The sequence below is a fragment of the Callorhinchus milii genome, unplaced genomic scaffold, assembly GCF_018977255.1.
Source record: "Callorhinchus milii isolate IMCB2004 unplaced genomic scaffold, IMCB_Cmil_1.0 Scaffold4, whole genome shotgun sequence".
Taxonomy (NCBI): Eukaryota; Metazoa; Chordata; class Chondrichthyes; order Chimaeriformes; family Callorhinchidae; genus Callorhinchus; species Callorhinchus milii.
In genome coordinates this window covers 35439267-35451656 of record NW_024704745.1, presented here as the reverse complement: position 1 = coordinate 35451656, position 12390 = coordinate 35439267, and the positions used below count along the sequence as shown (strand labels likewise).

General features: G+C 38.8%; 1 protein-coding gene across 1 annotated transcript in view; it reads left to right on the top strand.

Annotated features, from left to right (window-relative positions):
• The window catches only part of LOC103176936 (glypican-6-like), a 90584-nt gene extending 79101 nt beyond the window's left edge, over nucleotides 1-11483 (top strand). The window contains exons 2-4 of the mRNA XM_007890819.1: nucleotides 7607-7765; nucleotides 10009-10128; nucleotides 11479-11483. Coding sequence (XP_007889010.1) covers nucleotides 7607-7765; nucleotides 10009-10128; nucleotides 11479-11483 — 284 coding nt within the window. The remainder of the gene's footprint in view (nucleotides 1-7606; nucleotides 7766-10008; nucleotides 10129-11478) is intronic.
• Nucleotides 11484-12390: the final 907 nt, after the last annotated feature.

Here is a 12390-nt window from a genome sequence, read left to right as displayed (position 1 = left end):
TTATGGAGATGCAAAAATAGAGCTGAGCTCTGCTACACAGAAATGAAGAGCCTTTCAGTCGTCTCATTAAGACTATCTCCAGAGGCTTTCTCCTTTAGCAGCTGCACAGATCTTGTGAGCTCAGGGTTGCTTCTGATTCTGTATCTTATTATGTTAGTCCTACCAAGGAAACCAAGGTCGAGGCTTGCTGTAAATGAATGTTCCCATAGGAGCATTTAATGAAGAGACTGTTAACCAATTATCAGTGTATTTAGATTGCATTCATTTTTTATTTGATCTGAAAGCATCGGGAACAAAAGACGCTTCAGTATGATGATTTATACCAAGGACGGACAGGATGAATTATTACTTTAATTTTTGCCTTTGGCTTGTTTTTATAGGACAACCTAGGTGGCAAATGATTTACATGAAATGTCTTCTGTCCCTCTAGGAACCAACGCTAATGGAGGGAAAATGTGTGTGTGTCAAGATTTGTTTGTATTCTTAATTTTACTCTTCATGGATGAAAGTGACTGTGGCCTTCTGAATCTAAAGGGATTGGTAAGATTATTAAGGATACGATTTCAAACTAAAGCTGCCCCAATGATGTAGTCAATAGAGCTGAAGTTTATGGACGAGGGGAATGCTGTTTGAATTCCAGTCCATATTGAGTTTGCTGTTCTCAGCTGGGGCTAAATGGAAAGGCCAACTCAACCCTGACCTTCGCAGGATTAGGGAGAGGGAAACAAGTAAAGGTTCTTGTTTCTGGTCCCTCCACAGCAACCTCTACCGGCTCGTGGAACCATACCCCAGAAGGAAGAGGCCAGACAAGGAGCAGAGAGGCATATGTCAAGTGCGGAGAAAATTAGAGAAAAGAATTATTCATACCAAAATTTAAAAAAAATTAAAACTTATTTACCATTGTTAACCAAATCTGAAAAACATCTACTCTCTTGAGTATCATTCTCTTTAAATATTTGTAATTGCCTGAAGCAGGAGTACTTGGAATATGTTCTTCTCGTTTGTTTTGCTGAGGAATTCAATGTGGGAAATGCTTATTGCACTGGAGGAGAACTGTTCCATTTGTTGAAACTAGCATGTAATTAATAGCAAAACAGTATAAACTCAACCGCACTTTGTTGAAAAGGTCTGAATATGATTTCCCATTTTAATGGTTACAAGGGCCTATTCTTCAAATAATGATTGGACAAAGCAAAGCACACTTTTAAAGGTTTATTACAATTTATATTAAAGCTCACTAGAATTCACTAAATATTAAAGAGTTTTGCCCATTTTTGCCCACAAAGAGCATGTGACCTGAGCAAATGTGGAAACTGTAGAAGGACAGTCTTAAGATCACAAGATTGGTTTGGATGAAGAAGGCCCATCCAAACTCAGGCTTCCAGAATCTCTCTCCCAGCCCCACAAAAAAGTATCAGCTGCTTTTTAAAAATTTGTCCAGTGCCTGGCCTCTCCCAATCCACTGTCGACCGATGCTCCTCTTTGCATTCTACTTATTCCTAGTTTTAGATGGGTTACCTGGGGATGGAGTGGATACTGACTGAACACCCGAGGGTGGGAAGTGCATACTTACTGAACTTATGATTTGCTTTTCCCAACCATTGAAAATTACCAATTATTTCATTTGGAAAACCTGTCAAATGTTGCTGAAGTGTTGTACTTATATTCAACATGAAACTTGATTGTGCTAGCTTAATTTTGATTTTAATAAGACATTTTCCAGTTGATTAATTTGTTGTTTGCATGTTGCATTCGATTAAACTGTGGATAAAAGTTGTTTGACTGGAAAACTGTTCTTCAGAGAGAGATAAGTGTGGATGTGTCTTATTTGAACAAAGCTGAGGACTGAAATTACACCAAAGTTTTCCTTCTTAACATAATTTTTGCAGTTAAATTTTAGATCATACATAATTGTGAAATTCTCAAATTCATTCTTAATTTGAAAATCTCATGAATTTAATATGGTGCATAAACGTGTTGACCCAAAACATTGCATTACAGTGGATTACCCTACTTTATATTAATCATCTTTGGTGTTACTGCATGTAGTTCAAATTTCCAATTTGTATCCTTTCCTGATTCACTCAACTTTCTTAGAATGGTGAGGCTCACATGTCCTGGACTTGCATCTGACTTCATCAATATGATTTATTCATGATTTTACTAACTAAACCAGGCTATAACATCAGTAGAAATATTTATTATGCGTGCATTGAGCTTCTTACTATGGTAATTAATCGGATGAAATGCTGATACACTATCTACTCTGTGCAGCGGTAGAGGATAGCAGGATAAGGGTGACAGTTTTTGGTATTACATCTAAGAAACTTTTGTTAATTATCTGACCAGTTTGGATTTTATTGCACCTGTTGTCAGTGCCATGTTGGATAAACTGTTCAGTATCCATGTTTAAGTTTGCATATGTGTACATTTCTAGCTTCATATTATTCAGTATCATTGGTTTATAATTGCAACATTGCACAGGTTTCCATTAACTGTTCTGAAAAATAGTCCTGGGTAAATTAGAAAGCTTCAACTTAAATGTTTGCATCAAGTCTTGCAGAATCTTTGCTAGGATCCTGACATACATTCCACCCAAACCACCACTGCTAGATTTCTCCTTTTCCTGAATGAAAAAATCTATAAACCTAATTTGACATTGATAGGATTCTTAATCCCTTGTATTCAATCCATACATGCATTTGTTTGCACATAACAATTTTTGTCAGAATTTTATTTAATATATTTCATATTTTTTCTCTACACTTCAATTCACGCTGTGTGTAACACCTTCTACATGGGATATTGTGGTTCTGCTGAGATTTATTTTGCCCCTCAAGCTGCTCTTTGCTTGAAAGTTTGTAGAATCAAATGTTGGCATGTCAAAGCAGCTTTTTGATGCTTTACCCATTTCTAAAGTTGACAAAGCAGTTTGCCACTATTTTCCCCAAAGTACTTTGAAATGTTAACTATTGATAAATCTTTTGATTTTTAAAAATAAAATCAAGCAGTAGGGCATATACGTTTTCATTCTGTTGCAACCTTTTCTGTCTTTCTCTATTTTTAATACTGGCATGATTATTCTTCCTCTGAACTTCCTCCTCACTGCAGTAAGCTCATTGTATTGTTTTGCAATGTTCACTTCTTAATTTTCCATTTTATAATCTGAGCCATGGTGATCTGCAGTAAGCCAACACATTATTGAACTGCTGACCAGTCTCACCATGGGACTTGGAGGGATAAACCTGGGATGGGATTCTTCCGCTCAGCTCCTAATAACTTTGAACCAATGCTGTAAAATTTAGAGTGGTGCAAGTTGAAGAGGCAGCAGGAAACTTGTATTTTGGTGAATTACTTGATTTTAGTTAGTTCAATTCCAGCATTATCTGTGTTTGAAAACCCAAATACTTTGCCTCTTCAATAGCACCTGTGATCTATGAACGTAAACAAGAGAGGCATATTGACCCAGACCTAGCAAAAAGATATCTGAGCAGTTGAAACAGGAAACTAATGTAGAAAAGAGTTTCTGTGCATATTAGATTACATTAAAGAATCTTAAAAAGAATATAAAAGTTTCATTTTCTCTCCTACGATTTCATCCATGGTGATGTCTTGCATTACAGGCGTTGGTCATTCACCTTGATTCTCAATAAAATAATAAAACCATGTGCAAGGAACATCCTACATACGAAAGGGATGTGGGTTCCTGAATTATACGGATTCTCAATTTTCTCAGTAATTGTTTTTTATTAATTCTTACACTGTACATGACAGTAGAGGTACATTTGCATTACAGATGGAGGCAGGCTATTTTTACTGTGAGTGATACCAACATGCAGAAGTACAAGCATGAGATCTTAAAGCGGTTAAGTTGGACTACTCAATATACCAAAAAAGACATTTGTATAAACGTAAATAATCTTTGAATTTGATATAGTGCCTTATTAAATTGTCAATATTTCAAAACTGCAAAAAGCTTGCCATTTTGCTCGCTGTCTGGTAAGCTTCCTGCTGCTTATTGATAGGATTACCCGTTGGCCATTTGCCTTGCAGGGTTAGCAGTAGCTGAGTGGGAAGAATCCCTGCATCATTGACTGGTCTTTCCAAATCCTGCCAATTAGCCAAACTGACTGATCTAATCAAAATGCCTTGGAATATTGCAGACCCACCTAGCTCAGGAACGAGACTACTGAGACTACAACAGATGGTCTGCCTGATTTTGACGTTCTGTTGCCCAGCAAAAACCCAAGAAGATCCCACTTCTTCAGCACCCCCACCCGACCCAGAAGATTAACGCTAATTCGTCATTTGACAACAACAAAATTACATTTGTGTCGTAGCTTTTATGTTGGGAGGACGTCCGAAGGCGCTGGACCGTCAGTGCTTCGGACCAGAGCTGGGGGTCAAGATTGGGGAGGGTGGAGGGCGGGGTGGATCCAGTGTGATTGAAAGCCCGGTCGAAAAGGTGGGTCTTGGGATGAGTTTTGGTGGCAAGGGAGGGGGCGAGGTGGAAGGACTGCAGGATGGAGTTCCAGAGGGTGGGGGCAGAGTGGCAGAAGGCCCGCCCGCCTATGGTGGGGCCTGCGAGGCAGGGGACATGAAGCAGGCCGGAGCCCGCTGAGTGGAGGGAGTGGGCAGGATGGTAGAGAGTTAGGCGGTCACATAGTTTGGGGAGAGCAAGGCCATGGAGGTCTCTGAAGGTGAGGACCAGGATCTTGAACTGTATCCTCTGTGTGATGGGAAGCCAGTACAGTCGTGCGAGGATGGAGTGATAGGGCACCAAGCCTGGTGCGGGAGAGGACACCGGCTGCTGAGTTCTGGATGATCTGCAGCCTATGGAGGGAGGAGGTGGGGAGGCCGACAAGCAAGGAGTTTGCACAGTCAAGCCTCAATGTTATGAAAGCGTGTATGAGGGTTTCGGCGGCCTGTGGTGTGAGACAATAGAGGAGCTGGGAGATGTTGCGGAGTTGGGGGAAGGCAGAGCGGGTGATGGTATAGATGTGGGGTAGAAAGGATAGTTGAGGGTCAAACAAGACCCCAAGGTTCCGGACTGGCTTAGTAAGGTGGAGTGTGCAACCACGGATGGTGATGCTGTCAGAGCCTGAGGTGTGGAGGCGCTGACGGGAGCCAATCAGGAGAGCCTTGGTTTTGTTGACGTTCAACTGAAGAAAGTTAGCTCTCATCCAGGACTCGATGTCTGACAGACATGCTGTCAGGACAGCAGTGGTTGTTGGTGACATCTGACAAGCAGTGTAGTAGGTCCTTGCATGAATAGCAAGTGCCAGGTGCTCTTTGTGAATCTCTTGGTTGGTAGCACAACATAACAGGAAATGCATAAAAGCATTGTCACCATCCTCCTGGTTACCACTTGGACACAAATTCCTATTCAGTGAATGATGAGTAGTTGGAGGTTTGGAGCTTAAACAGCAGCTGCTTACCTCTCTGCATACCACTCAAGGTGGATTTCAAAGCCCTGGAGTAGTTCATTAGTTATGTACTATTCATGCGGTGTTCAATGAAGCTGAAATTAAGAGTTGTAGATCTGTGCTGTTTTATTGTGGGCTAACTCTGTGGTTGCATTCGGGTATAAACTGTACAATTGGTGAGAAGTTTGAGGATGAGGCATGCTAAGGTAGCTTAATTGTCTGAAATGCTAAACTGGATTTTCTTGAAAATGCTTTACTTGTGCAGTGACCATGAAATGCATAGGGCTCTAAAATGCTTGTGATTTGAACAGGAGTCCTTAATAAGGAATTTCAAATGTTTATTGTTTATGGTGACTGAGCGTAGATCACGCCAACCAGTGGGAACTCCATTCTGACCCTATTTACCTTTGGAGCACAGTTTTTATGGGTCATTGAGAATTTCTAATTGATTCCTTATTAAACAATCCCACTAGAGTCCTGTAGCTCAGTGGTTAGAGCACTCGCCTCGCAAGTGAGAGACCTGAGTTCGATTCCCAGCAGGGCAAAACCTTGGGCAAGTTTCCTTACTCCACACAGCTAGTAATAATCCCTCAATAAAAAAAATAATAAATTTGTCACTTCAATCCACAATTGTTTGTGGGACACTGCTGTGCGCAATTGGCTGCCGTGTTTTGCCCACAAATATACAGTCAATTCGCTTTACAGTATATTCTGTGAAGTGCTTTGAGATGACTAGAAAAGTGAAAAGCACTATATCAAATGCAAGGATTATTATTATTCAGAAATGCTGTATTTTTGACCCAATGGTGTTTTCTTTCTTTGACCACTTTTTAGGTGATCTTGCTATTTCCTCATTTCAGTTCTTTCTAAGCTTCACAACTTCGGAGAAAAGGTTGGTTTTGTTGCCACTTCTAATAGTTTTCAATAACTACCATTTGATTTGAACACCATGAGGATGGGGGAAGGGTGATGAAAAATTGTATTTTGAAGCACAAGGAAATTTCCGAGGAATATTTTGGGGACTTTGAAAAGTAAAAAGGTGGTATATTTGAGAAAACTCCAATATTGAGAAATGCATGGATATCCAAAGGAGATGTACACTTTTCTCTTCTCTCCTCCTGTCTTGGAGTTTCATAGCGTGTTCAAAATAAATATTCATGATAAAAAAACAGTGTGAGTACTGAACTAGCACTGGATATGATTGTGCAGCATAATTTCAACTGAAAATTGATTTGAACATCACACAGGGCAATAGTTAAGCTAGTTAGTTTCCTGGAACACTCTTGATTTTACTAGACTGGACACAATGCCATTGTTCTCATTTATTCAGAACTGAAAGTTATTTTTAACATTAGTTATTTCTCTCTCCAGCATGTAATCTCAGTTTTATTATATAGGTTTACTTTTAACCCCAACCATTATTGGTTCAGTCTTTTGTATCATACATGCATATTCAAGCAAACTGAAAAATGGATTTTCAGGCAATCTAGTTTGTGTTCAGTTTGTTGTTGAATGACCTTCTAGTGCAGGCTGAAAGGATGTTTTCTTAGGCATTCCTGTTGGATCTGTCATTTTCAAAAAGCATCTTAATGTCTCTCCTGCATCAATTAAATATTCACCAAATTCAAAGATCAGATAAAATACAACATTTAAATTAAACTAGAATGTTTGCCAGTACGGCTGATGATTCTAGCATTTTAAAAAATAATAACATTATTGCGTGAAAATGGTTTGTGTTTTATTTTAGATTATGCAAACAAGGGTGATTCAATGAGAACTATTGGAATATTTTGGGGTACTTCACACTGTTTTAGCAGAAAATAGACTTGACTGCAAAACCAAACCTGATATTTAGTAATCTCTTTCAATCATGCTGTCTATATTCAGTTTGGAAAGAAGGTGCTCACGTGTCCTTTAATACTTGCATTTCCTCCAGAACCAGAAATCTGTTTAATTGTGAGCTTGAAGGGAAACCATTGTTGCTGCTTTTTATTTTTAAAACATTGAACGTTCTCTGGGAGATGGATACAACGTAGATCGATCCACACCAACGAAACTAACAGATGCAATTCCCAATACAAAGCTCTATCTTTACCTAAGCCAAATGCATTATAACTGGAAGGCTGGTCTTATGGATACCCACATAGGTGTACTAACTCTCGTCCTCTATATATTTACAGGGGAACATCTGCGAATATGCACACAAGGGTACACGTGCTGCAGCTCAGAAATGGAGGACAAGTTGAGCCAGCAGAGCAAGCTGGAGTTTGAAAATATGGTGGAAGAAACTAGTCATTTTCTGCGCACAACATTTGTTTCAAGACATAAGAAGTTTGACGGTGAGTGGTGTGTCAAGATTCAACACTATCTTGCCTTTACACATGCAACAATAGTTGAAGCTAAAGGTGCCTAAATTACATATTCGCTCACTCTCTAATTCAGATGCCATAGCAGTGGGTTTCCATATGTGTGAGACATCCGACTGATCCCCCACCTCCCGAAACTAATGAGCCATTGTGGTCAGTTTAAGAAATTATTAGCCTCAGTTTGTGGTTCAGTGGGGCCAATGGTTTGCTCCTCGTTGTGTGATTTTTGTAATGTGTTCAGAAGGTCAAGTTGAATAAAAGCTGCTTTTTTTAAATCTAACCGTATAACCCATTTTCAGAGTACAAAATAGTATTCTCTTTGAAGGGCATTTTTTACCTTCCCAGGAGCCTGTGAATACGCTCTGAATCTGGGGCAACCTGCCTTACAAATTGCCATAAACTGCTGGGTTACCAGCCACTCACCCAGCAACTCCCAGCTCAGGTCCAAAACCCGTGATTGTCCAGCGCCCTGGGACATCTTACCAACGTGAAGTTGTTGTTGGGTATGTGTGTGTCTGGGGGTGGGGTGAGGATTGTTCTACAGGTAAGTCTATCGATTACACATAGAATATTGGATATTTATCAGTGATTTGGAAGAGAGTAACCCAATCAAGAAGTTCAGGTGATTTCACAAATCACAGGAGAGAGCCTGGGTGGTTCCTTCGCTGAACTCCGAGTCAGAATTCTGTAATTCACAGCCAGACATCCCTTTGTATGCATACACTGTGGAGAACTTTCTGGGCTTACAATCTATAAATATGTTTTAACAGTGCAAATATTATTGTAGAAAATCACTGCATTGTCACAGTTGAGCACTGGCTTATAACATTCAGAACTGAAACCAATACTGATTTGTCTAGAGTTTATTATTTTAAGGTGAAATTATGATTTGGGCACTGAGGCCATTTAAGTATTCCTGAAATAAGAGGCAGTGGATTAGAATTTTGATGCTAATCACCAATTAGTACTTGTCTTACCTGAGAGACATGAAGGACTTGACACAACATACTATGTACCACTAAACGTGGCTCACTTATGTGACATTTACATGTGTAATACAATTCAGTTAAGTTTTTTTAGATTTGATGAACATTAGTGTGAACAAGAAGTGCTTTCTCACATGTAATTAAAGCTAACAGAACCTAATAATAATAATATAATAATCCTTACATTTGATATAGCGCTTTTCACGTCAGGAGGACGTCCCAAAGCGCCTCACAGAACACACTGTAAGGTGAATTGACTGTATATTTGTGGGCGAACTCGGCAGTCAATTGCGCACAGCAATGTCCCACAAACAGTCGTGGATTGAAAATGACCAATTTATTATTGATTTTGGTTTTGGAGGGATTATTATTAGGCGTGTGGAATAAGGAAACTTGCCCAAGGTTTCGCCCTGCCTGGAATTGAACTCAGGTCTTTCGCTTGCAAAGCGAGTGCTCTAACCACTGAGCTACAGGACTCCACTGACAGTGTTGCATTCAGACCTAAAAATATTTAAGTAAGCTGTCAACAAATATGAAGAAACTGCTCCAAAACTGTTCTGTCCCCTTCTGATTGGGGTGAGCAATCTGGGTCCAACCATTCTTCTACTACAGGAGTCTTTTGAGCATTCAACTGGGCTTTCTATTTACTTTGATGCAGATTGAACCTTAGTAAATGTTGTGGAATTGATTTTTTTTAAATTCTTTACAAGGGGGTGTTATTTTATTTGCTTCTCTAAAGTGTTAGAATGAGGGATGCTTCTCAAATGTAACATTCTAGACAAATCAGTATTTTAAATAATTTAACATTCAAATCCAAGGTGGAAAATACAAATACAAAGCTCTGTATCCAAATGACAATCACTGTGCATACATTGAGGTGAATTCTTGTAGTATTTCTTGATGGAATTTAAGAAATCAGAATGTAGTTGAGATAGATATGAGAATGCCACTCTACCGTCTATTTTCGGAGCAGGGTTCTCTCAAGTCTGCATGACCTACTTCCAGAAGGAGTTCCCTTCGGGATTTCTTTTAAATTATTTAAAATTGATCCCATTATTGCGTTGCTGAAACTGTCGTGCAAGAGGAGAATAGATCTGTTATTTCAATGCCATGGACACGTTTACTTTTACGTGCCAACTGATCATTTGCATGGTCTGCTGGTCACTTACAGTCAGACAGAAAATCTGACAGAAAACCAAACACACCCTCTGTAAATCTGTCTGTCTTTAGTTTCTGACAAGCTTGTTCATCAGTTGACAGTGAGAAGTTACATGATTGACACCATGCACTTAGGCTTTCAAAACATAACACAAGAGAGATGCCTTGATGAACAGTCACTGGGTTACAAGGGTAAGACCTGGTTGGGGCTTTGTAACTGGCTAAAGTGAAAAAAACAGAATTTGGAAGCATAGCTTGTTGAAAAGTGAGGACGGAACAATTGAGTGAGATGCCTCAGGAGCGATTACCTGCATTTGCAGGTTTGTACTCGAAGCCAGGGGGAGAAACTGGAATCTGTGGTGATAGAGACCTCCACATGTGATACAAATGGGCTGAACCAAGCAAAATGCTGTTCAATACGAATGAATGCAAGTATGAAGCAAAAGAGGATAATAATAATAATCCTTGCATTTGATATAGCGCCTTATCATGTCTTTGAGGTGTCTCAAAGTGCTTCACAGAATATACTGTAAAGTGAATTGACTGCATATTTTGTGGACGAAATGCGGCAGCCAAATGCGCACCGCAGTGTCCCATAAACAGTCGTAGATTGAGTTACTAATTTATTTATTTTTTTAAATTGAAGGGAATATTATCTCTGGAAAAGCGATCCATCAATCGACTAAGGTTCCTATTTACTGCCAGGTGAATCGAGGTGTGTGGAGTAAGGAAACTTGCCCAAGGCTTCAACCTGCCCGGGAATCAAACCCAGGTCCTCTTGCTTGCGAGCCAATTGCTCTAACTACTGCGTTACAGGAATCCACAATGTACATTTATTCAATGGATGGTATAAAAATTACCAAGGGGGAAGTTAAGAGACCTAAAGGTATTATTTAGAAGAATAATCGTGTGAGATCCTAATTTAATTAAACTGTCTTATTCATCAGTACTTTATCTACTGAACATGAGCCCAATATCTTTTCATTAATGTTTATAACAAGAATGTCGTGAAAATACCAGTGGAGACGAAAAATTAACACAGAAATAATCATAATTACAAAACAGCTTCAGCAGATTATTTTTAACAAAAATAAAGAAAACCTATTAAAGTTAAGATTATTATTTCTCAGGAGAGAGTGGGAATTTATTTATTCAATATTATTTTGTATGGAGTGGAAGAGCTCATTCCAGGCATTCCATGGGACGTGAACCTTAAAACACAATGCTGAATAAACGGATGAGAAATGAGAAGCAATCTTGTTGGCTGATCCAAAATTGGAAGCAGCAATAATTTGCCAGAACAATAGAAATGATTTACATAGAACTTGCCACACATCCGCATGATTACACAACTGAAATCCTGAATTTCCACCTCAATAATGAAGAAACTATGGACAAGTTGGCTCAAGAACCTGACAGAGATCAAGCTATCACTGATTTTGTGATTCATTCCCTCTCCTCTGTCGTGCATATTAATCACAAGTTGAACTACAGTCACTAGTTGAAATATAATTTCATCTATCATGTATCTCCTTTTTGTAGCTTGAATATGCACTTTATTAGATGAGTTTTCAAAGGGATCAAGTAAGAGAACATGTTGGGGTGTGGACTTTCTAATGACCTGGAGTTTAAGGAAGGTAGAACTGGAGAGGTCTGTGAACAAAACATTGGAGAAGACAAGTATGAAGCTGATAAATATCATTCATATTAGATACAAATATTATTCACTTCTTAACCCGCTTCCCCTACCTCTGGCCCATTGAAGATCTTAGTCTCCCCTGCCTTTAGTTCTATTTAGTACAGAATATTGTCAGTATGAGGTTCTGCTTTAATAATCCTTGCATTTGATGTGGCATCTTTCGCATCAGAAAGACAACTCAAAGTCCTTCACAGGATTTATTGTGACATGTAGTGATTATGTATTTTTATAGACTTTCAACTTGGGCTTAATTTTATTGCCTGCTTTGGTATATTGAAATACTCTTGATGTTGTTTATTGTGTATAGTGAATATTTGCTATGTGCTTTACAATATTCCAATCTGAATAACTGCCCTATTTTAGGTGATGTTGGTTTTGATGTTTTGTTGTTGTATTTGAAGAAGGAAAAAAATAGATTTGTTGAAAACAAATTCCACCTAAACGCCTGCTAGCATTATAATTACAATATGAGATGTCCAGGCATGTCTAGACATTTCACCCACAAATTGTGAAGCTCTTTGAGACTTCTAGAAGATGTGAAAAGCGCTATATCAAATGCAAGGATTATTATTATTTATTCACACGATGAAAAAAAACTACTGTAGATTAATTGTAACTCCCTTGTGATTTATTAGCTTTATTTTTGGAGCTGCCTATCATATCACATGATTGTATTCAAAGAGCTTCCTTGTAAAGATTTCAGTGTTAAATTTAGTTGAATGTTCTGCAGTGGATTCCCAATCCAGATCATTGAC